Raw genomic sequence first — 24,734 nt, 5'->3', positions numbered from 1 at the left:
AGATAATTGTAAATTTACAGGAATATTTGACTAGTCAAATTATCCATGGTTCACTTTGCTTAAGCTCCATGTTGTACTATAAAACACAGATGAAAGCGGTAGAAAGTACGTACGCATAGTGTTACTAATACTGTGGTTAGTTTGAATGGGTTGTTTTCGGGAAACCCAGACTGTTTCGAAAACACAAGTGAAAAAAACATGTGGAATATTATTAGACCATAGCTGTCTAGTGTCGACTCTTGGTCCCATTATCAAAACTTTTTATCGTAAGATTTACCTTTCTTCCCGTCCCTCTTTGCCCCTTTCTCGTCAAACACTCCCAAATAATATTCACAAAAAGTTAATGTTTTCGTTTTGAAAAACTCTTATAATTGTAGACCACTGATTCATCATATAATCCAAGAGCAAGACCCCGCCTAGAATTTAGACGTCTGTAGATAAATTTGAAAATGTCTCTCGTTTTTAATAATATGTTCTAAAAGTTTCTCTTAAAATTATTTAAATTCATTGATCTTCAAGATTTATTTAGTGGCACCAATTTAGAAGTAGTTATATTCAAGGCACGATGTTCAAGTAGTAATACTTGAATCGGTCGTCAAGAATATTTTATGTTGAATCCTCGTCCTGTTGCACGTATATATAGCCGTAGATATACTTCCGCAATGTTAGTTTGCATTTTCTTTTTTTGCATTTAGTGGAAGCTTTACTCTAAAACCAACCCGATTTAGAAAGTAATCAGGTTTACAAATTTTCTTATGGTTCCCGTCCCTTTATGACAGTTTCATTTGCGTAAAATGTACTTTCAGTTATGAAACTATAACACATATACATTTCTCCAAAAAAATCCACAACACATATATATGTATGTATGAATAGTATTTATTCTGCTCACTTGATTACATTACTTGCAGGTTAATAACAACGTCTTTGTTGTTTTTTTTCTTTTTGCAGCCATATTGATTCATATTTATATGTGGAGCTCCAAAAGATCCTTTGAAAATATGGAACTTACAAAGCAAAAAACGATGATCACGAGTCCTTTCTCCTAGGACCAACGTAGCAAACCTAGTGTTAAGCAATCAATGAACTAATCTTGAATTAAACAAGTAAAAAGTAAAAAGCTCATCCATATATTAAGGAGAAGAACTTGACCAACAATATATTTATAAAATATGAAGGAAAAGAAAGCCAACCAGTTATATTAACGACGTCCTTAAATGTATAAAACCAGGATGCTTTATTTGCGTACTCAACGATATACACACGTCTTATTTACGGAAAATGTTTCTTTTTTTGCTAACGGAAAATATTTCTTGTTAGCACTAATTAAACTATCCGACGTGGCTTTTATAGAAAACAATTTATGGCAAAGGTAAGACATTGTTTCCGTCATGAAAAAAAAAAAACCTATGGCAAAGGTTTAAAAAAAAAAGACAAAAGAAATAGTATGAAAATACTGCGTCGTCAGAGAAAGAACTTTGTTTTACACAACTAAAATAATTTGAACCTTTATATTCCGGTATTATATGTTTATATTTTTGTATTATGGTTTCGTACTACCAAATTTGATTAAGCTAAATTTGTGATGAAGGGATCAGTGATAGTTAAAAAATAGTTCCACATTGCCGAAGCCGAGCGAATTAGTACAGTATTATTTAGAATCAAATAATTCAATATTCCAGTTCATTCTCTTGCCTTCATCATTTCCATTTTTTCATTTATAGTTTTATTTAAACATCTCTCTTCTCTCTCACTCTCTCTAGATCACTACTTCTCCTTTAAGCTCAATCACAACAAACTCACAATCAAATAAAATAAGATATATAAACACACAAAGAGACCGGCCTCCAACTGAGTCAGAAGCTTTTTCACTCTCTCCCCTACATCCTTTCTTTCTTCTTGAAACTACAGACATGGACGATAAGTGGAAGGTGTCGAAAAAGGATGCATCGTCCTCATCTTCTAGTTCCTCTAAATCCAAGTTCTCTAGAAGCTTCTCAACGAGTGCTTCATCCACAAAGGCTCCTGTATTTATACGGAGCTCGTCCACCAAATGCTCAGTGTCATCTTCTTCATCTTCCATCTCCAGTAGCTCATCGAAAAAAGAGAAGGGATCATCGTCATCTTCCATTACCCAAAAGTACAGTAGCTTGGCCAAAGAACAAAAAGGAAGGTTTTATATCATGAGAAGGTGTGTGGCTATGCTTGTCTGTTGGCATAAACATGATTCCTAGCTTAGATCTCATGCATTCTATATTCCTTTTGTTTTGGTATTAGATCACTTTGATTCTGTACTCTAGGTTGTTGCTACAAGTTTCTATACTAAGTACATTGTAAGAAAGAGATTCTTTTGATAATTAATATATTATTATTATTATTTTGATAATTAATATATTATTATTAATTTCATAACTCATGTATACAGATGTATAAATAATTTAAACTTCAAAGTATGTATGTCCGTCTGTGATGAATAAAATTGAAAAACATCGAACATTTTTTAGAAAAGTAAAAATATTATGCCACAATCTGGAGGGTCGATGTGTCGAGACGTACAATTATTTTGTTGGGATTAAATCGAATAGTCACTTTCAATGTCTGGAAAATAATTAAAGATCTGAGGTTGTTTTTGGTCAACAGATCTGAGTGTGTATTTCACATATAGTTCTTTGCTACTTAGATATATTTGGCTCCATATGGCATTTTGCAACGTTTATGCTCTTTTATAGCCGTGATTAGACTTCAACAATACCTTTTTTCAAAACGATAATGGGTCTTGTTTCCGACTAATGTCATGAATATGCAATTATCCTGATGTGGTATTGATGTGGTCAATAAAGTTGCATGATCCTATTGGGTTATAGATCTTTGACAATAGCCAGCACGATAATTTTTTTGGATTTGTAACCTTTATTCCATTTCTTATTACATTGACTAGATGAATTAGTCCAGCAGAACCCATTAACAATAGAAAAGTCTCATTTAGGAATAAGGAAGAGTATAAACTCATCAAAGAGCTATACAAATCTTTTCATTTTGAGAACTTTGTATTCAGTTTTAAAAAACACTAGATCTCGAGTGTTTATTTTCATTTATTTTTATATAAACATTTTGTTTTCAATTCTACATTGGTATATACAGTAAAACTTCTATAAATTAATAATGTTGGGACTTTAAAATTTTATTAATTTATAGAAATATTAATTTACAAAAGTTTCCTTACTTAGATTTTTATTTTAAATATATATTTATTCTAAGATAATAAAAATATTCGATTTTAGTGTATAGACATTAATTGTTATTTTTTTGAAATTTGACATTTATATTAGTTTTATGATATTATTTGTTGTATATAATATATATTGCATAGAACTTCAATGCGGTTTTATATATAATATTACTAAATCTCATCAAAAATATATGAAGTTTAAGAAAATATAAAGATAATTTCACTGTAAATATACAAAAAATATAATAATAGGTGTTTATTTATATAAATTATGTATACATATAAATTATTAATTTATAATTTTAATGGGACCATATATTTACGTAGAATTTTCTAAAAATTATTATCTTATTATTTTATCGATTTGTGTCAAATTTTGAACCGGTCCAAGTTGGGACCGACAAAATTTATTAATTTATAGAGATTATTAATATCGAGTATTAATTTATAGAGGTTCTACTGTATTAGTATAATATATATGAGGTGTGTCTATCACTTTTTAAAACATAATAATTTTATCGTATATTTTTTTATTGAATTGATTATTTCCAGATCACGTTTTTTTGCTTGGAAAAGATTGATAGTTATTTAGTTCCTATAATCTAGAAAGTGAGTTATTTAGATCTATAATAATGATAAGATTATAGATTAAATGTAACATGATTTTTTAGTATTAGATCCATTAGATCCATTTTTAAAAAAATCAACACATGAATCAAAGTTGTGATTTCTCTTTTAATATATAAGATTTTAGTACTTAATTCTTATATATTCATGTTTTTCATCTCGTGGCAGTATTCGTTTCACACTTGTTTTGTCATTTTGATAGAACGAAGATTCCCTCCTGCCAAAAACTAAATTTTCTATATATGAAGATATACAGAAACTTATCTTTATAAATGAAGCCATATTATTTAAAGATTAAAAGATGGAATAATTACTATACTAGGACACTATTTCGCCTTACTGACATGAATAAAAGTTATAAAACTAATCTTCCCTCTTTAGAGCGGGAAAAAATAATTCTAGATACTGAAGAATCCAATGGAAAAATATGAACCACTCGATCTTTGTCTCTTTTTGACTCTGACGATAATGTCATCATGATCATAAGAACTTTGGATTTAATCAAAAATAAAATGATCACGTTATGGATTGCTTCAAAAACATTTTTCAATTATTGCAAAAAGAAAAAAAAAACTCAAAATAATCGTACGGAGAAATTCTTGGGGTGAAAAATGGCGAAAAGAAATTAAAGAAACTCAGACTTCTCAGGTGAAAAAAACAAACACAAAAGTACAAAGGGAGAAAAAGTGAACAGTGTCAGAAACATTAACAAACGAGTTTGGGACATGGAGTTTAGAGAGACGTTGGATTTGTCAGAGTGAAAATCTGACGGAGGAGGAGGTAGCAGCTTCTTCTGATTTTGAAACTGCGAGAACCAAGTTGTTAAGTAGGAATCAGAACATTTGTGGCGACTGTTCGTTTTGATCGAGAGATACCTATAGAGCGTTGGGGCTAGTTTTTCTTCCAGACGTCGAAACAATAGGGCTCGTTTTTAGCAAATGCAAGAAACATTCATTTTATATCATTTATGAATATAGCTAAAGCTAATTAACTTAACTAAAAGGTACCAAGGATAAAACCTAAATGTCACATGATCAAGTAACTAAGAAGTACTAGCTGAAGCTAGTTTTGTTAAATTTGTTTTGTTTGGTTTAGTCTGGAATCCATAACAATAATTCAGAACAGCATGAACAAATTTATATTACACGATTAAGACCGTATATATACATGATACACAACTACAGACCACTAGACCAGACAAACACAATGTCATGGTGACAACTATAGGAGTAGCAACTGAGAAAGTCACATGCGTAAACAAGTGTAGTATAAGACTGTATAGTGGAACATTAATATGAGTTTAAATCATTTTGTTCCATGCGAATATGGATTATACAATACTAACGTTCTCCTTGTGACCCGAGGAAAAACTACAAGTGGTTCGTTAATGAGTTTCTGTGTATAATCATTTTATTACATGCGAATAATGATTAGAGCTGGAAAACTCACACCATTTTCAGAATTTATATAACCGAACAATATTTTAATTTAGTTTAATTGAAAGTTTACTTAAATATTATTACACGTTGATGGCTGCTTGTTGTTCGTTTCGCCTTGGAAACCAGTGAATTCTCTCAAAGTTTCTGAAGTATCTACTATTCCGGTCTGGGTAATCCTTAAAAATGTACCAGACTGTTGCTACTCAAGATTAGGTTTCAGTCATGTAGCTTCTGGACTTGGTGAGCCAATGGAAACGCATAAACCTCGTCTTGATCCGACTAGCTTGGGCGAAGCAAAGGTGTTAGTTGAAGTTGAACTTGACAAGCCCTTCCCAAAACAAATTGCCTTAGATGATAAACAAGGTAATATATTTTTGGTGGATGTTGAGTACACATGGATTCTAAGTGTATGTGGTAGATGTGGACACTTAGGACACAAAGAGAAAAGATGTATCCTCCCGGCTGTGCAAACGAGTGTGGAAAAATCAAAGCAAGATCTGCCAAATGAAGATTTGGAAAAAGAACAAACTCGGATCAATATTGCATCAGGTCATATGGTGGTACAAGAAGAAAATTCAGAAGCTAGTTTGGTTTCAGCTGAAAAAGCACAAGGTCATTCTAGTGAGAAAACCACTACTGAAACAAAGTCTGAAGAGATGCAAACACAAGAGGGTGTTGAACCGAATGATCCTACAACGCCAGCTAACTTCTCCACTTACTCTAAGGTAACAGTAGCCACTAGCTCCAACTTTCAGTCTACTTCATCACCATTAGCAGGGAACTTACATGCTCCAACTCAAAATTCTATTATGGATGGAATTCCATCATCCATTATTGTTTCTGAAACCAATTTGGTTTCAAGGAACAATTCATTGGCCTTTATGCATTCACCTATACATGACAACCTTTCTCGTAACCAAACTGATCAGCAAACTGAGCAGGATGATCGAGATGGGTTTCTGAGTGATGCTACGGCAAATCTCAGCATGTCAAGAGGTGGAAGGCCAATAAAACCACTTCAAAAATATTAAGATATGGATTGGAAAACAATACGAGGGAAAGGTAAACGAGGTCGTCGAGGCTGCGGATACCATACTCCCTAGTGTTTGCTCCTTCTTATCTTGTTTCATTAAGCTTATATAGTAGAAGTTTCTCTTTTTCTAAGCTATTGCTTGGTTAGATACGAGGCTTATCTCATCATACTTGCTAAAACTTTATGGTTGCAAAATCGTTGTATGTTTATGTCTTTTAATTGAATGCCCTTTTTTCAAAAAAAAAAAAAAAAAAAAAAAAAAAAAAAAAAAAAAAAAAAAAAAAAAAAACTATTGTCCCTATTTTTTAGCCCCAACATACCCGAACCGTTTGGTTTGGTCTGGTCTGAGTGGGCTTGGGTTCGCCAGGTTCGGTTCTGTCGAAAACTAAACAAGAAGAAATTGGGAAAAACGTCGACGGCGTTAGATGATGACACGTGTCCATCTTGCGATGTGAATCTGATCCAAACCTATTTATATTCTGCTCTCCTTTTTGTTTGTTTGTTTGTTTGTTTGTTCGTTCGTTGGTCTCCTCTGCTCTGCTCTCTTCTCTTCCTCTTCCTCGGCGATCTCTACCAGGTACGCCTCCACGAAACCCTAGGTGAGCTTCACGAGCTTTGAGTGTTTGCTTAGGGCATTTCTTTTCGTGGTAAATTATTTCGATGCTTTCAGATTTACGGAGGTTCAATTTCGTTTTTTATATATATATATATATATATATATATATAGGTGTGGTTTGATGGCTACGACAACAAGCGGTGTGTATATCCATGTAATCGAGGACGTTGTCAGCAAAGTCCGTGAGGAGTTCGTCAACAACGGAGGCCCTGGTGAGAGTGTTCTCTCCGAGCTTCAAGGAGTAAGTTTTCTTCTATTAGACTTTTTCTTCATTTCGCTGCTTTTTAGTGGAATTGAGGTTTTGTGTAGCTTTGATTGTTTTTTTTTTTTTATTAAATTCCAAGTAGATATGGGAGACGAAGATGATGCAAGCTGGAGTCTTGTCTGGACCAATCGACAGGTCATTGGTTCAGAGGCCAACACCTGGAGGAGGTCCACTGACCCATGATCTCAATGTTCCTTATGAAGGTACAGAGGAGTACGAGACTCCTACAGCTGAAATGCTCTTCCCTCCGGTGAGTATACTTTTCACTAGTCTTGACATCTTTTATATGTCTTGAGCTTGGTTTCTGTTTTTGAGCAGACACCATTGCAGACTCCCCTTCCTGGTACTGCTGATAACTCCTCCATGTATAATATCCCCACTGGCTCTACTGATTATTATAATACTCCTGGAACTGAGAATGGAAGCAACGCTGATGTCAAAGCAAGACCCAGTCCTTATATGGTGAGCTCTACTTTTTTTTTTTTTAATAAACTGCTTATTTAAGTGTTTTTAAAGACTGAGAATAATATGCTCTTTGTTGCAGCAACCGCCTTCTCCATGGACAAATCCAAGGCTTGATGTCAACGTTGGTAAGTTCTAGTGTTACCAGAACTTAATTTCTCAATGGAAAGACACACTTCTCAGTTTGTTCTTTTGGGATATATAAATGTCTGCCTTAACTGCCATGCCAGCTTATGAGCCTGAGAGAGGAAACACTAATCAGCAGTTTACGCAGGTACTTCTACTTATAACATCCAAATCAAGAATTGTGAATTTGGCTTCTTTTTTTTGTTTGCGTTCAAATTTTCTTTGCAACACTCACTCGATTGATTTGATTAGTGCTGTTATCAAGTACTTACAATTTTTTTCCATTATACCTGAACAATGAAGTAAAGGAAATTATATCTTAAATTGGAATACTGTCAGGACTTATTTGTGCCACCCTCTGGGAAACGGAAGCGTGATGATTCTTCTGCACAATATCAAAATGGTGGATATATACCACAACAGGATGGTGCAAGCGATGCTATGCCTCAGGTTGGTGATTTGCATTTGGAATATAGTTCGCATGAGAAACCTTCATTTAATCAATGATTCATCTGATTTAATGCACGAATTTTACAGGCAAACCTTGAGGGTAATACATTCTGCATAACCTTTGTTGGTGAAAGAAAGGTTCCACGAGATGTCATCTGCTCATCTTCAAAAATTCCTCAAGTTGATGGTCCAATGCCTGACGCTTACGATGAGATGTTGTCCACACCAAATGTAAGAATGCTTCAGTATAAGAATGCTTCAGTATTTTTTTTTTAAGAACCTTCTCATTTTAACTTCATGTGGCATTTTGCAGATATACAGCTATCAAGGACCTAGTGAAGACTTTAACGAGGCCAGAACTCCTGCTCCAAACGGTAAGAGAAGCTAAACAAAAAAGCTAGTAGTAAACAAATATTTTCTGCTAAATCTCTCTTTGTTAGAGATCCAAACGAGCACCCCTGTTGTTGCTGTACAAAACGATATCATTGAAGATGATGAAGAGCTTTTGAATGAAGATGATGATGACGACGAGTTGGATGACTTAGAAAGCGGTGAGGATTTGAACACTCAACATCTGGTCTTGGCTCAATTTGACAAGGTAAATGATTCTCCTGTTTATGCTGCACCCTTTTTAGGTGTCTGCACTTGACTCTAATCACGGTTAGACTTGTTCGGTGTTGTATGTAAATTAGGTGACTCGCACAAAGAGCAGGTGGAAGTGCAATCTAAAAGACGGGATCATGCATATAAACGATAAGGACATTCTCTTCAACAAAGTAAAATATGTGTCCCCCCACATTTAAGCTTATAGAGGTATATTCTGGTAATGGTAACAATAAATAGATACTAACAGTTTGGTGTGTCTACATTTTCAGGCGTTAGGCGAGTTCGACTTCTGAGCTTTGATCATGACAATAGCAGCAATACTTCTAGAGAAGTCGGTGTCCAATCTGTTTGTTTTACGTTTGATTCAGACCAATGTCTCTACTCTGGTTGGATTGTTGTATAAAATAACAGATTTTTCTTGTTGAAGGGTGTATCAATTATAACTTCCTAAAATTGTCCGTCTTTCACAACCGTCAAAACAAGTGTGTTTATCAGTGCTCAGACCGAATCAAATCCAAACCGTATTTTTTTTAAATGGAATTGTCTATGTTTATATTCCATACGTTTCAATGATGTCTTGAAGCAGTTTTGTTGTTTCACAAAATAAAATGTTTGGCAAATCTACATAATTTTTAACTTTAAATAAAAACTGCATAATCAATTTTTTTTATTTATAATTAAATTAATTAATCTTAAATGATATTTTTGATAAAAAGTAGTTTTTAATATTTGTGCATTGAGACAAAAGATGTAATATGAAACAGGAGTATTACAACTGGACTAGATGAGCCGCCGGTTGTACTGACGGAAACCAACATCAGAGGCTAACATTTTTGGGCCATTGTCCAAAAACTAAAAGATGACAAAAGGCACAAGTAACAGAGACCAAACAGAGTGGAGAAAGTAAAACCGAAAGAAAAGAAAAAGGAGGCAACTTTTTAGTTATAGACCGTTTCAAAATAACAGCATTTTCTAATTTTCCTTCACATGTTCCACCACCATAACCAAAGCCCCTCCTTTTGCGCTATTCATCCACGAAACTGAAAACCTCTCTCCCTTTTTATTCTTCTTCATCTCTTCACGTCACTTTCCTTACCTACCTTCCTCTCTCTTTATTTTGCTCAATCTTTGATTCTGAAACACGTGATGGAGAACAGTGTGAACATGTTTAGGCAGAGCGAGTCCCCAAGATCACCGCCCACTAGGCTGCAGAGGCAAGCACCCATGGCTCTGAATCTTGACAATGTTCCAGCGAATCCCGTTTTGCATCAGTCTTGTGATGCGGTTGCAACCTCAGCTATCCCTCTGCTTTCACCTCTCTATGTATCTCCAAACCAGCACTCTTCTTCTCTCCCTAGACAAGGGGATGATTTTACTGAAAAGAATGGTTCTCAACCGTCAATAGACCACAAGGAAGGCTGGAAACATTCAACCGAGGCTGACCATAGCAACCAAATGGCTCTTGTAAATATGTTTCAAACCAAGTTCGCGCTTGTAAATCATTCACAATGATCTTAGCATGTAGGATGGCCTTGATGTTTCAGATGCTGTAATAAAAATAATAGCTTAGATATACTATAAGCAAGATCCAGCTTCTGGCAATGGTAATTTTCCAATGTGCAAAAAGCAGTGAATTTATAAAGATTCAACGACAGTGTGTGTGTGTGCAGGGGCGAATCTTAGGAAACTATTGTAGTGGATGCATAACTTAAAAAATATAAATAAAACTAGTATTGATCCCGTGCGTTGCACGATATATTTTTGCATGCAACTAAGACCAAGTTTCAGTTATATACCCTGTTCAGAAATTCGCTAGGCGCTACGCGTGCGCTCGGGTTGGGCCTAGCGATTTATGAAAAAATCGGAGATTAATCGAGGATTAATCGGGGATTAGTTTTAGGGCATTTATATAAACATGAGAGTTAAATATAAAACATGTCTATATAACCCGAAGATGATTCATGGTCTAGTGGTTAGATCGGTTTTGTAAGTCTCAATTAACCCGGGTTCGAACAGCTATTGGGCCTTTTTTTGTTTTTTTTTTCAGTGCTAGATTAAATGAATGGGAAAAGACTAAAATGACCCCATCTTCAACCTAAGAGCTCTGCGATTTTTTGCTGCCGTTTTCATTTTTTTCCTTTCGATTTATAGCTTTTTCTTGTTAATATTGTGGATTGTAACACAAATTGACCAGATCTATAGCCTAACATGTGATTTCGAACAACAAATCTACAAAACAAAGGGATTTTCTATTTTTTTTTTCGATGGACAACCGAATTAGAGCAAAACGCCACGGTGTGTCACCGTTTCACGCGTTTCCGGCGAGTATACGGCCGCCTAGGACGCGTTTTCGAACAAGGGTTATATATAAACAACTCTAATTTATCATAAAAAGATGAGAATATAAACATACCATTAGCACACTTATTACTTGTTAACCAGGAAATATAAAATTATATTAGATTAGTTTACAAAATTACAATTATCTTAATTAGCCCATTGGATACAAATATTAGTTTGAAACTTTTATGATTTACTTCTACGTATGTCTCGTTCAACTTGTGTTTTTTTTTTCTAATTATTAACCTGCAATTTTACGGTTTTTTTGTCTTGTTACATTTACTATCAAAATACTACTCACTATAATATTTCAAGGGTGTTTCCAATATATGTTTCGGTGGTGATTTAGTAGTAGAATCGATTTACCTTTGATCAAAATTTCTTCATCCTTTTCTACCACCTCTACTTTTGTGTTTTTATCTTCTTCTGCCTTCTTTCTCATTTATAACCTGATCTTACCCTAGTCTTTTTGCACTGTCGAATTTTCATTAATTTAGATCCACCATATCTACTCCTTCTCAAACGTTTTAGCCAATCCTGAAACATTAAATGTTGACAAAGTTGACTCAACAACTAAAACAATGAATATCTACAAAAAAAAAATTTTACCTATCAATTGCTCAATGAAAGGTCGGAGTCCAAAACTCTCGTGAAAGCTTCTCTTACAACAATAAACGCTTCCAGAAATTAAAATAAAACAGTTAAAACAAAAAGAAAATTAGTGTCAAACGAAGGATTGAAGAAAGTATAGGTACAAGTGAATCCATGGAGTCTCCTTGCATGTTGAGAGCTCGTTGCTTTAAGGCATCAATACTCCCTCGAAAATCTGAATCAGAAAGAGACAAAATATTTGTCTCCAACGAATTAACAAAGATAACGATTTCTGCGTATTGTTGCCTCGTCGAATCTCCTGTATCAAAACCCTTGAAAATCCTTATGAGAAGACCAGTTAATGAAGTGTTTACACTCGTGCTCCTCCTACCTCTTACGGGAGCATCTACTACATCCTAACACGAATCTGTTTCTGAATTTGGCGCCCAAAGGCAGGAAAAAGCACATAACACAATTGTTGCCAAGGATTCTCGTCTTTGCTTGGAGAATGGAATTAGTGTACTGAGACTGAAGAAGGACTGCATACTTTTCCTAATCTACATTCGATCAATTGAGAGTTCCGATGCTGTTCGTCTATCACATTCTAGAAATATAGGGGAATAGAGACAAAAAGTTTGTGGAAGAAGGAGAAGTATCGTGGAGGAAGAAAAATGATCGTGGTTTATGGGTTAGGGTTCGTGGAAAAGAAACCGTTTTCAGTTTTTTTCTTTTTGAACATTTTTTTGGTTTTAATTGATTTTTTCTCAATTTTTTAAATATAAATTAGGTGTCAAATTTTAATTGGTGAAGTTACTTGTGCTTTGATATATAAGCGATAACAAATTAAGATCAAACATGAGACATCAATGGGTGCACATGGATGAGTCTTTATGAATTTACATACTAAATTTTAAAATTTTGATAATACTATGGATGCACGTGACCCCCTTAGTTGTTGCCCTGCCTTGGCCCCTCTGTGTGTGTGAGGAAATATCTCAAGTTCGACATCAGCCTTTTATTTGTTATCCCCTTTAGACTTTAGTGGTTGTAAAGATGTTGGCCATTGATTCGTTGGTACGGAATTTTTTTGTCGCGGACGATTTGGATCCACTGAATCAGGCCCATCATCAATCATCCTTTTATCTCCCAATAATTCATGATCGATCAAGTTTTTATAAGCTTCACGTATTCTCTTCACAACATTCACTACAATCTGAGATCTGATCTTTAGCCGTAGGAGACCAATGACTGGAGCAGAGCAACTCCAAAGATGGAGCCTTCGAGCCAAGACGGCACTTGTAACCGGTGGAACCAAAGGCATTGGGTTCGTATATGATAATACCATTTCAGCTCTATATATTTTCATATTTATCAAAATCACTATAATAGACTACAATATAATAAATTTATTTCTAGGCATGCTGTGGTAGAGGAACTTGCAGGATTTGGAGCCATAATACATACTTGTGCCAGAGACGAACCTCAGCTTAACGAGTGTATAAGCCAATGGCAAAAGAAAGGGTTTCACGTCACGGGTTCAGTCTGTGACGTCACTTCTGGAACAGACAGAGAGAAGCTAATGCAGAATGTTTCATCAATGTTTGGCAGGAAGCTTGATATCCTTGTAAGTTTGAATCGTTTATGTATATAGTATCGCAAAACCATAATGATTTATCTTATAAGGCTTATATATAATCTTGGTTATTAGATAAACAATGTGGGAGCCATTCGGTCAAAGCCAACAGTGGAACATACAGCAGATGATTTCTCGTTTCATATTTCGACCAACTTAGAATCTGCTTTTCATTTGAGCCAGCTTTCACATCCTCTGCTTAAGGCTTCAGGATGTGGTAGCATTGTGTTCATGTCCTCTGTTGCTGGAGTTGTGTCGCTTAGCATCAGCTCCATCTACTGTGCAACTAAAGGTAAGTATATATATATATACCAACCACTGAATACTGAAACCCTTAGTAGAGGTTCAATAAGTTATTTTGAAATATTGAGGGACTTAATGCGTAATTAAATTTTATAATATACTGCTTAATATGGTTCAGTATTTTGTAATATTATGTTTGGTTTACTAGTTTTTTTTTATCTAATGAAGAAAATTTACAAATATTTAAATGTGTGTGTAATACATAGGGGCTATAAATCAGCTAGCAAGGAACTTGGCATGTGAGTGGGCTAGCGATGGAATTAGGGCTAATGCTGTGGCTCCTGCTGTCATTGCAACTCCTCTGGCTAAAGCTGTGAGAGACACTATGCTACATATTACCTCCAAGAATCATCTTTCTTTCTTGCTTTTGCTGATCTCTTGACTTTGATGACAATTATCAGGTATACGATGATGACTTCAAGAAGGCTGTAACGTCTAGAAAGCCGTTAGGGCGTTTCGGGGAGCCTGAAGAGGTTGCTTCGCTCGTGGCTTTTCTATGTATGCCTGCAGCTTCTTATATAACTGGTCAGACCATTTGTGTCGATGGAGGTCTCTCTGTCAATGGCTTCTCGTATCAGCCACATGATTAAAATCCAATGCCCAATATAAATTTAAACTTCAACTTTTTATTATTAAGTTTCAGTGTCTAGAGACAGATTTTGTATGTTCTGATGTTCACTGTGTTTTTCGTTATCATCCTGGGCTAAGCACCCATATATAACTCTATATAAGAGACTTTAAACTTCATAAACTTCCAGAACGAAACTCTTCCGATCTGGTACATAATAAACCTACAGATATATATTCAGACCCAAAAAACTGATATAAAATACTTATCCAAACAGAAATACCTTATGTGTTGTTCTAAAGGCGTAATGTAATGTATATCCGAAAGAGTAAACAATTCTCGACCTTCCAACACTACTAGTTGTCACGATGTAATAAATGTAAATTAGTTATTTGTTGTTTTCTTAACTTTTCTACTTTATTTCGAATTTTTATAGTTTTAGCTGAAAAGTTGAACGTATTTAAAATTAAACGAGCATAAATATACGAAGCTATATGACCACGTAAGAACAATAACATGTATGTAGCGTAGGCATAGGTCGAGGTGCATGCCACCATGCACACTGAACTTTAGATATTTCTTGTAAAAAAAATACCAACTTTATAAAATCATATAATAATGATATAGGATAAACTGAATGATTTTTGTCACTTATCAATGATTCTAGGAGCTTCAGTGTTGGGAGTCAATTCAATTACAGTAGTTTTGGTTGGGTCGGTGGGTTCAGGAACAAGGCCCCATTCCAGCATCCTTCATATTTGTTATCTAATGAGTTTTGAAATTTCACTAATACTCACAATTATTTCATTTTATATTTTGATGGAACTATTCAGTTCTGTATTAACTTTTTTTTATTTTTTTTGCTGTGTCATATTATATAAAAGCCACATAGGCCAGTTTTACAAATCAGTTTCGAAAGCGGCGGACAGAACCTTTTACAGATTAAACTCATTACAAACCCAAAAGATAAAAATGATAAGGATGAAATCAACTATGGCACGTGTCCCCCATTATCTCTTGATTCAGGAGAGCCACGTAGTCGTGATCATCACCACATCTTGATTAACTCTGACCGTCGCTTCGCCGCTTGCATCGTCGTATGAGCCATGTCCAAAGAAGCTTAAGGTCTTTGATCTTCACTTCAGACACCTAAACTTCTACCTTTGAAACTGAATGAACACCTTTTGCTTTCTCCGGTTCAAGAGTCAGATCTTGCTTAACCACCAGAATAAATTAAAACCGCAGATGATTGAGGTCTTAGCACTCTTCAGAGCACCGTCAGAACACGACCAACATCTCTAAATCTTCGTGTAAATCACCCAATAATCTGAATCACTTGATGTATCTAACATGAAGATACTTCGTTCTAACTGCTCATATAACACAAACGAAGGATTACTCTTCGATGAAGAAACAATCAAGCAAAACCAGTGAAAAGCAAAAGCCGATCTAACACCCGGCTTATCACTCTCCTGAACAGAGCGGAAAGATCATACAAACATGCAAAAGGTGAGAGAGAAAATAAACCGACTCTAGTCGCAGCATAAACCGAACAAAACGGAGATGTACAAAGTTAGACTAAAAGCCGGAGAAGCCGGAGGTGGTTCCGACTATAGATCGGAACTAATCAGAAAACAAAAACAGAGCGGTAACCGACGGCGATGAAGCCGACGGCCACCGGAACACAAACGCAAGATCGAACTTCTAGTGAGAGGTTAGAGGTTTTAGAGAGAGAAAGGTTTATTTCACAGTTTTGTATTAACTTTCCCTCGCCTCGTTTTTATCATAATATTGGAAGAAAGAAAAAAACTAGTAGGTGGTACATTAATGGTTGCTTTGAATGGAGTACAGATGATATGAGCTTCTGGTCTACAAGAAGAATAACTTGACAGAATACCGTTGAACCACCAAAACCCTAATTTAATGATTGATTCTAAAATTTAAATTATTGCAATTGCATAACCATTTTTATTATTTTTAATTGTGAGACTAATCAGGCTGTGAATGGTAATGTACGAGACAACTGCAAGATAAGTGCAGTGCAGTTTAAATAGTAACAAAAATATATAAATCTATATATATGTAAATATTTTTGTTACCATGTACTGTTGGTTACCATTCAAAGCTTCGGTCATAAACCGGCGATGTTGGGAAAAAGCTGCATGGATTACTGGCTGTATATATTTTTGTAATTTAATTAAATAACTTTGTTTTTCAAAATGCAATAGATGTTTTTTCTGCTGCGACTCTGAGACGTGCAACTACAACCGCACATTTCTCCTTTTGAGTTCGGTGACCAAGTAACAAGATTCGGTAATAAACGATGACATTAATAATTTTTACCAAAATAAATAAGAAATTGCGTTATTCATTTTGTAAGCAAGCACCACTGCACCAGTTACAATTTTACAACTGAGACCAGTTGATTCTTTGTCATGGTTGACTTAAAGAGTGATGAGAGTGAGAGGCAACTCGACCTAACTTCAATCTAAATTTGCTTCAATAGTAAATACGATTGAAACACGCGTACGGTGATGAAAAGGGGGTCTCTAGATTCTCTCTTGAAAGAAAGGGACCACTCGCCGGAATAGAACCAAAGCGGAAACGTATAGGTAAATGGTTGGGCCACTGCTTCACCCAAGAGCCTTTACTCTCTTCTTCTCCCTTTCAACGGTTTAAAAAAAACTCCCAACTCCAAGACACTTACGTGTCCTCTGTACGGTTTTCTCTTTCTAACTTTCAACTTCATAGTGACTAGTGAGATTATCATGAATACGGTTACAGCTTTACAACGTGAAATCTAATTTGATCTCGTGCGTATAATCAAATCCACTTATAATGGAGACAGATTTGGAGTTATCCAGTATGAAATATATATATATATATAAATAAGTATTACAAAAATGCTGAACACAAGATTTTCTGCAGTGCCGAGGGATCTTTGCTGTCTAATTTTAGGGGGGGTGTATTGAATTAAAGATTCGAAGAGATTGTGGGATTTGGTTAAAATCCCTTGTTATTCAACTAATGACTTTCAGAAAAAGTTTCAAATCATGTGTTATTCAATAAGGAGTTTGCGCAAAGTTATCAAACCTCACTTAAAATCCTCTGTTATTCAATTAATCATTTATAAAAAAATTATGAAATCTACTGTTATTCAAAGCTAAACAGTATTTACAAAAGAAAATTGTGAAAAAGAATTTGAAGAGACTTTACATCATTTTATAGTTAAAAACATCTTCGTTAGAATAACATCTCTATATGTGGTATTTGAAGAGAAATAAAAAAATATTTTTGAGGAATACTGTCGTTCATCTCTTTGTTCGATTTATTTCTTCCTGAAATTTTTCACCACCATTAATTTACAGTAGATAAATTGATGGTTTGAGCTGACACCTTGGATCACACCGAACTACTTTTTTTTCTACTCTGAATCTCATAAACGATGAACCAGTTCTTTTAAAATTCTTCTTTAGCCATCTCTCCCATCTCTCTCATCTCTCTTGTTTTTCCTCCTAGTCTGTAAATGGGTGGCCTTCACAAGTTGAATTAGTGATAAATTTATGAGATTTATTAATCCCATATTTCATTTTCATCTGGAGATTAATGAAAGATGGGAACTAAACTGTTTTGTTAAACCGAATCAAGTCGGAGATTTCATACATAGAACAGTAAATGATGCAAAACATGGCTTCTTGAGTAGTATATAATGCAAAACAAGGACCACGATCGGTTGGAGTTTGGATAGAAGCATGAGTTCAGCTTGCTTGAAGGTAAGCTAAAAATTCAGTTTTTTCAATTGACTTTAATGTTTGATAACACTGTTGGATTCTTGAACTGAAGAGACAGAGACGTAACTTACATTGCTTGGAAGTATACTACTATTGGTTCTAATCCTACATGGTGGGGTTTTTATTGGAGCATTGTTGACTAGCTTTTCTCTTTGTATCTAAGGAGGAAGGCGTATATGAAGTTACACGAGAGAGTTTACAAGCAGAGTGATGTTTCTCAGTTTGGTTGAAGGTTTGACTTCTATAATCTTTGATATATGTCTACTTCGCACCAAACATGCCATTTACTCTCTGTTTCTGTAGTTATATTAAATCATGAGCTACCTTTATCTACCAGCCTACACAAAAACTGGTTACTGGATAGCCTCAGCCATTATCTGGTCCGGTTGTTCATGCTTTGAAAACTTGAAATAGAGAAACTGTGGGTTCCTTGCAAAATTGTTCATGCTTCTAGATTGTTTTTTTTATGAACTCTTAATGCTATAAAGTGCGTCATTTGTCTATGCATCTACGTTGTTTCGAGAACGTTTTAACATTAATTAGAAGGAATATGACGTGGTATAGGTTTCAGAACAGGTGGTGGATGTATCAGTAGTGGTGCCGACAGAGAAGCTGCCACTGCAAGCTTTGCTAGTTCTTTAAACTTGGTGGAGAGAAAGAATTTACTACCTCTCCATCTTTAAAATAGTAGTGCTAGTAACTCTTGTTTTGTTTTTGACTCATTTTGTATATTAGTATCGGACTGTTGGTAATATATATATATGTATATTATATATATATCCTAATATGCTAGTAGTGGCCAAAACCTTAATTTCTATATGCATATAAGGTAGAGAGGTCATAGGTAGAAAGACCTAAAAGCAAAGTATGCAGGCATAAAATATATTGACGAGAACTAGTATACTCAAATCACCTAAACAACTCTAGAATTTATAAGAGATCTTTTTAAACCACCTACAAATTTTAATTTGTATTTTTAAAGTTTCATCAAAATCGCTCGATTAACTTCAAAACTTACCTAAAGCCCACTAAAAATAAAACACCCCAAAGTCTTCTAAAACTTCTAGTCCAATACACCCCCCCTAAGTTCTAACTGGTGTTTTCAGTATTACCGAATTCAAATCTGATGAACTTCTCCAGCAAATCAATTTATTAATTAACCCTACTTATTAGGTCCTCTCCAATCCAACGGCAAAACACTATTTTGGTGTGATTTTTACACCAAATCTTTTCCAATGGAACTGGAAAAATCACACAATTTTAGTGCAACACTAAATTTGACATCAAATTTGGTGTGATACTATTCACCAAACTAAAGTATTATTCATCCCATTAAAATACTATTCACTTATTTTATTACTAAAACATATACAATAAAATAAATGATAAATAAAAAATTTAATACATATAATATTATAAAATAGTTTTAGTGTGAAATTTAATGTTATGGTTGAAGAAGACCATGATTTTAGTGTTGAAATTACAATAAAATAGTGTGGTTTTGACACTAAAATAGTGTTAGTGGTTGGAGCTGTCTTTGCATTAATCAGGCAAACGATCTTATTTTCTTATGTAAGTGACTTGCTATGAGATTATAAATTTATCTCAATATGTAAATAATTTCAGCGTTGTGTCAAACAAATGTGTCGTGTAAGTTATCTCAATAACAGACAATGGGATGTAACTTAATCTGATATTAGTATTAAAATATTCCTAATCATGTAAGTTTATACTCGCTCTGTTTCTAAATATAAGATGTTTTAGATAATACACATTTATTAAAAAAGTTACATTTTATCTAAAAGTTTCATTAAAATTATAAATTAAAAAATATTCAATCAATTACAAAATAGAACTATTAAATTTGATTGGTTACACAGTTTTTGATTAACTTAAAATTACCTAGAAAGATGAGAACATTTTATATATTGGAACATAAAATTTCTTATAAACATCTTATATTTCGAAACAGAGGGATTATTTATCTATATAGAAATTTCATAACAGACCGTAGTCAAGAGATCTGTTACGACTAAAAGCTGGTACGCTACGCATGCACAAAATCATTTGTAGCATGATTGAAAACTAGTATGCATGCAAAAACATTTGTTACGATTAAACTTTTACGATTTCGACTTGGATCTTCTGTAGCAAAGTATGGTATTCAGGTTTGTTATCAGTTGCGTTTGAAGTAGACTTGTTAGCAGTATGACTGTATGAGAGACTACGTACAACATCCTTTCTCTAAATGACAATGTACTAAAATCTCGCAAAATCAGCATACAAGGCTCTTGGTTAAATAATTCCCAAGAACGCTTAAACTGACAACCGTAAGAAATTTATTAACTGAGTGAAACACATCTACCCGCTGGTTCCATAAACTTGTTCAGTCGTGATAATGCAAAATACAGGAATACAAATATTAAGATGTGCATCATTAAATATTTCAACGAGCCATCAATACATTTTGTTAATCCAAGAATGTATGACGCTTGTCTTTTATTTAGAAAATGATTTGGACTAAAGTTTTCTCGGTTTGGTTTCGGTTCAGTTCAGTTTTTTTGGTTTTAGAGATATAAAATCCATTATTATAATTGATATGATCCAAACTCGAACAAAATCTTGTTTTTTGGTTTGGCACAGTTCGGTTCGGTCGGTTCGGCTCTTCGGTTCAGAGTAAATGTGTCAATGCCTAATTACAAAAATCAATAGTTTATATATATTTTTAATATTATAGATATATAAAATTTACCATATTATATGTTTGCTTATATATATATATTTGTACAATATAAAAATAGTATTTATAAATACTGAATAAATAAATAGAAATATTTATCCCTTTATATATATATATATATATATATATATATATAATTATTGAGCTTCATTCACTTTATATATATCTATATATAAAATGTTGCTTTTATTTGTAAATATTTAAAAACAGGAATATATAAAGTGATGAATGTATTGAAAACAGAAAATATGTTTATGAATATACATTCCTTTTATTGTTAAATTGTTAAAGTCTTAATAAACAGAATATTCCTTTTTATACAAGCCAAACGTGTGATTTGCAAATTCTGAAAACAGAATATATATACAGATTGTGTTAGTAAGATTGCTATTGTTTTATTTATGCTGATTGCTCTTAAATAGGAATTTTTTTTGGAATGTTATTGATTTTAGAAAAATACCGAATTTTGTTTTGATTTTTTGCACCGAAGAATATCTTTTGAGACTAACTAACCAAATTTAGTATTTTAAATATATTTTGCATTTTATACAAACCTCTCTAATGTAGAATCTTATATTTACTTCTCTTTCTTCAGGTCTTGTTATGAGCAGGAACCTGCTTTTGAAGGTCCAGCTTTCACTCAATAATGTTTCGTACATGTTTTAGAGAAACCTGGAAAAAATATACAATTATAACAAAAACAGGAACCAAAATATGTAATTGATTTAGTGGTATTCATGAAAAAAAAACTACTTATATGAGGAAGAGTTCCTCGATAATTACACGGTTGATTATTCATGATATATTGGATCAAATTTATGTGGTAGGTCTTACACGATTGGTGTATAATAGTAGTTTATTGAATTTTGTATAAATTGGATATGGTTCTGCAGACTAACATAAACCAATGTATTATGTATTATATTGTTAATGCAAAACGTCATTTTGGGTTAAATCTTTAAATTTAATTAAGCTGGTTTAGTAATGTTGTTAAATGACTATATTAATGGTCAGTGGCATAAATTTATAATTTTTTAAAAAAAGTCAGTGTTATTTTAAATTTGTACTTCAGTTTTAATAGATTGGATACTCTCTCCGTTTTCGAAAATAAGATTTTTCAGATTTTTTTTGTTCTACAAAAATATATTTTACATATTGTTAAGTGACTTTTTTATATTTTTGAAAAACATTAATTGAGAATATTTAAATTGATTAAATTTTATTGGTGAAAGGTTATTAAAAAATGTATAATAAAATAAAAAATAAATTAAATTATAAATATTTATTAATTTTTTAATAAGTACGTAAATTCTAGAAAATTTTACTTTCGAAAACAGTAGCATTTTGTTGATTAAACCCTTCATCTTTAGGGAGACACACAGAGACAATTCGGACAAGAAGAAAAGAAAAATAAGGTCTTCGAGAGAGAAAGAAAATAGTGGACCACGATCGTGGCGCGAAAGGAACTTCCTCTTTCCGCTCTGTTCCATTCTCATTGGACCACGTATATCTCATACCTGACACTGATGCTTACGTGGTGTATTTTAAGCAGCGTAGTGACAAGATCAACGGTCAAGATTAATCTATTTAGGCACAAGACCGATACGTCACGTCGCTAGAGTAAAGATTTTTTGAAGGCAGATGGGGAGAAAAATCAAAGTTAAAAAGTGAAATTTGAAAAAAGAATTTTAAAATATTTATGAAGCGGTAGGCGCGTGGGTGTATAAATGACCCCTACCTTGTAACGTGTAACGATGATATTTATTCAATCAATTGCATGCTATCTTAACACAATTTACACAACACAACCATTCGATTTCTGTAATAAAAAGAAAACTATCTTAGAGAGATTTTTCATTTTTTTCTCGGAAATTAATATTTGACGATCAACAATCTAGTGCGAAGACGATCCGAGAGTTATTTTTTTCTATTGATTCTGTGATGACGGATATTTGTTACGAGGACGAAGCGTCGTGGTCTAGCCGGAGGAGGAGGATCGGCGTTCACCGATGCAGGATATCTCCGTCAGAGATGCATCAGACTGCGGCTGCGGCGGTGGAAGATAAAGAGGTGGTTCATAATCGTAATAAACAGGAGAACGATATTATGAACTGTGCATCACCACCTTCTCAGAGCTCACCTGATTCAGAAGCGGGCGAGAGTGTATTACTTGATGTGGAGGTTACGAGAGATGACGTTGACGCTGGTGTTATCGCAGTTATTCCGTCTAAGAAAACGGTAAGAGAGACGGATCCGAGGCCTAGATACGGCGCCGCATCGGTGTGCGGTAGGAGAAGAGATATGGAGGATGCGGTTGCGATTCATCCGTCGTTTGTTAGGAAGCAAACGGAGTTTTCTCGAGAAAAATGGCACTATTTTGGAGTTTACGACGGCCACGGCTGCTCTCATGTACAACGCCGTTTTTACAACTTTTTTTTTTAATGTTCCATATAAATTCAAATTTCATCTTATACGACGTCGTTTTCTTAGGTGGCGACGAGATGTAAAGAGAGGCTTCACGAGATAGTGCAAGAGGAAGCTCTCTCCGAAAAGAAAGAAGAATGGCGTAAGATGATGGAGCGTAGCTTCACGCGCATGGACAATGAGGTTGTTTCTTGGGGCCAAACCGTGATGAGCGCTAACTGCAGGTGCGAGCTTCAAACGCCAGACTGCGACGCTGTGGGATCCACAGCTGTTGTCTCCGTTGTTACGCCGGAGAAGATCATTGTAGCGAACTGCGGCGATTCGAGAGCAGTTCTCTGTCGGAATGGAAAACCAGTTCCTCTATCCACAGATCATAAGGTCAGCCTCACACTCGATAAATATTTCCTAAATTACTTTATTTTGTGATTTTAAATTTTGTTTTGTGTTTTAAATAAACAGCCGGATCGTCCGGATGAGTTGGATCGGATCCAGAAAGCAGGAGGTCGAGTGATATATTGGGATGGTCCGAGAGTCTTGGGCGTGTTAGCCATGTCACGAGCCATAGGAGATAACTACTTGAAACCGTACGTGAGTTCGGAGCCGGAAGTTACCGTGACCGACCGCACCGAAGAAGATGAGTTTCTGATTCTAGCCAGCGATGGATTATGGGACGTGGTAACAAACGAGGTAGCATGTGCGATGGTGCACATGTACCTTAGCAAAAGAGGTGGCCGTGGAAGGCGGAGAGAGACTCCGGAGTGTGTTGAAGGGAAAGATGAGGAGGAGAAGGTGGTGCCGGTGGTGGGGTCAAAGAAGAGCGGGAAGAAAGGAGAGATCGCGGACAAAGCATGTACGGAGGCGTCAGTGTTGCTGACGAAGCTGGCGTTGGCTAAGCATGGCAGTGACAACGTAAGCGTCGTGGTCGTTGATCTGAGAAGAAGAAAAAATAATAGACACCTTGTTGGACACTAAGGCCATGATTATCCCTAAGAAACCCATTATAAATTTAAAAAAAAAAAAAAAAAAATAAAAAACAAACCAATCGCGGACCGTCACATGTTAGTGGGATCTGCGAACAGTGTAAGAAGCTCACTAAGATCGATTCTTAATTAGTAGTTTTTGTAACTGATCTTTAAGAGTCTTGTAGGGGTCTACGCACTAAGAAACCCACTAAGGACCTTGGATAATCATGTTCTAATTAATCTCATCACTCTACCGTCATTGTTTTAAAAATATTATTCTTTTGTTTTTTTTTTCATTGGGTTAACTAAGTGGTGGAGGTTTCACTGGGACGAAGGCATCTCGAACATGATTATTGGGACTTCTTAGAATGAAGTTCTTAACGGAATATAAGAATCCGTATCTTAATTTTTAACTTCTTAAAATTCTTATTTAAGGATCGGTTTTTAGTTTTTTAGTTAAAAATTAAGAAACGAATTCTTATATTCCGCTAAGAACTCTACAGTAAGAATTCTTCAATAATCATGCTTT

The 24,734-nt window shown here is 34.5% G+C and overlaps 5 protein-coding genes across 7 annotated transcripts; all 5 read left to right on the top strand.

Moving 5' to 3' along the window:
- Positions 1-1,687: 1,687 nt before the first annotated feature.
- On the top strand, positions 1,688-2,355 carry LOC106293754 (cell wall integrity and stress response component 1-like). The gene has a single exon (XM_013729402.1). It carries the CDS (start codon positions 1,914-1,916, stop codon positions 2,232-2,234), a length of 321 nt encoding a protein of 106 aa, XP_013584856.1. The 5' UTR covers positions 1,688-1,913; the 3' UTR covers positions 2,235-2,355.
- Positions 2,356-6,847: 4,492 nt separating this feature from the next.
- On the top strand, positions 6,848-9,358 carry LOC106292764 (transcription initiation factor IIA large subunit-like). Of its 3 annotated transcripts, none has more exons than XM_013728419.1 (12): positions 6,848-6,927; positions 7,056-7,185; positions 7,292-7,459; positions 7,528-7,671; positions 7,754-7,799; positions 7,902-7,945; positions 8,137-8,247; positions 8,386-8,478; positions 8,561-8,621; positions 8,688-8,845; positions 8,940-9,023; positions 9,123-9,358. In XM_013728419.1, the coding sequence occupies exons 2-12, from the start codon at positions 7,066-7,068 to the stop codon at positions 9,144-9,146; spliced, it is 1,053 nt and encodes a 350-aa protein (XP_013583873.1). In that variant the 5' UTR covers positions 6,848-6,927; positions 7,056-7,065; the 3' UTR covers positions 9,147-9,358. The 3 variants fall into 3 exon arrangements, with proteins under 3 accessions (XP_013583873.1, XP_013583870.1, XP_013583872.1); XM_013728416.1 differs by having other exon boundaries at positions 8,335-8,478; XM_013728418.1 differs by having other exon boundaries at positions 6,850-6,905; positions 8,335-8,478.
- Positions 9,359-9,694: 336 nt separating this feature from the next.
- Positions 9,695-10,477, top strand: LOC106343524. Its single transcript, XM_013782763.1, has one exon. The coding sequence runs from the start codon at positions 10,000-10,002 to the stop codon at positions 10,363-10,365; it is 366 nt and encodes a 121-aa protein (XP_013638217.1). The 5' UTR covers positions 9,695-9,999; the 3' UTR covers positions 10,366-10,477.
- A 2,393-nt stretch (positions 10,478-12,870) lies between these two features.
- On the top strand, positions 12,871-14,465 carry LOC106343523 (tropinone reductase homolog At1g07440). Its single transcript, XM_013782762.1, has 5 exons — positions 12,871-13,108; positions 13,201-13,408; positions 13,493-13,709; positions 13,927-14,033; positions 14,122-14,465. Exons 1-5 carry the CDS (start codon positions 13,029-13,031, stop codon positions 14,308-14,310), a joined length of 801 nt encoding a protein of 266 aa, XP_013638216.1. The 5' UTR covers positions 12,871-13,028; the 3' UTR covers positions 14,311-14,465.
- Positions 14,466-22,577: 8,112 nt separating this feature from the next.
- Positions 22,578-24,270, top strand: LOC106292610 (protein phosphatase 2C 3). Its single transcript, XM_013728228.1, has 3 exons — positions 22,578-23,228; positions 23,310-23,621; positions 23,703-24,270. The coding sequence occupies exons 1-3, from the start codon at positions 22,761-22,763 to the stop codon at positions 24,213-24,215; spliced, it is 1,293 nt and encodes a 430-aa protein (XP_013583682.1). The 5' UTR covers positions 22,578-22,760; the 3' UTR covers positions 24,216-24,270.
- Positions 24,271-24,734: the final 464 nt, after the last annotated feature.

The sequence above is a fragment of the Brassica oleracea genome, chromosome C5 (genome assembly GCF_000695525.1).
Source record: "Brassica oleracea var. oleracea cultivar TO1000 chromosome C5, BOL, whole genome shotgun sequence".
Lineage (NCBI taxonomy): Eukaryota > Viridiplantae > Streptophyta > Magnoliopsida > Brassicales > Brassicaceae > Brassica > Brassica oleracea.
Note: the sequence above shows the minus strand (reverse complement) of the source record. Positions and strands in the feature narration are given on the sequence as shown.

What these genes read in the sequence shown, in the direction of transcription:
- LOC106293754 (XM_013729402.1), top strand. Translation starts at nt 1,914, where the DNA reads ATGGACGATAAGTGGAAGGTGTCGAAAAAGGATGCATCGTCCTCATCT.
- LOC106343524 (XM_013782763.1), top strand. Translation starts at nt 10,000, where the DNA reads ATGGAGAACAGTGTGAACATGTTTAGGCAGAGCGAGTCCCCAAGATCA.
- LOC106292610 (XM_013728228.1), top strand. Translation starts at nt 22,761, where the DNA reads ATGACGGATATTTGTTACGAGGACGAAGCGTCGTGGTCTAGCCGGAGG. An exon ending in ACGGCCACGGCTGCTCTCAT is followed by an intron (nt 23,229 to 23,309) that starts GTACAACGCCGT and finishes TCGTTTTCTTAG; the next exon opens with GTGGCGACGAGATGTAAAGA. An exon ending in CTCTATCCACAGATCATAAG is followed by an intron (nt 23,622 to 23,702) that starts GTCAGCCTCACA and finishes TTAAATAAACAG; the next exon opens with CCGGATCGTCCGGATGAGTT.
- LOC106292764 (XM_013728416.1), top strand. Translation starts at nt 7,066, where the DNA reads ATGGCTACGACAACAAGCGGTGTGTATATCCATGTAATCGAGGACGTT. An exon ending in CTGAAATGCTCTTCCCTCCG is followed by an intron (nt 7,460 to 7,527) that starts GTGAGTATACTT and finishes GTTTTTGAGCAG; the next exon opens with ACACCATTGCAGACTCCCCT. An exon ending in CTAATCAGCAGTTTACGCAG is followed by an intron (nt 7,946 to 8,136) that starts GTACTTCTACTT and finishes GAATACTGTCAG; the next exon opens with GACTTATTTGTGCCACCCTC.
- LOC106343523 (XM_013782762.1), top strand. Translation starts at nt 13,029, where the DNA reads ATGACTGGAGCAGAGCAACTCCAAAGATGGAGCCTTCGAGCCAAGACG. An exon ending in GCAGGAAGCTTGATATCCTT is followed by an intron (nt 13,409 to 13,492) that starts GTAAGTTTGAAT and finishes CTTGGTTATTAG; the next exon opens with ATAAACAATGTGGGAGCCAT. An exon ending in CATCTACTGTGCAACTAAAG is followed by an intron (nt 13,710 to 13,926) that starts GTAAGTATATAT and finishes TGTAATACATAG; the next exon opens with GGGCTATAAATCAGCTAGCA.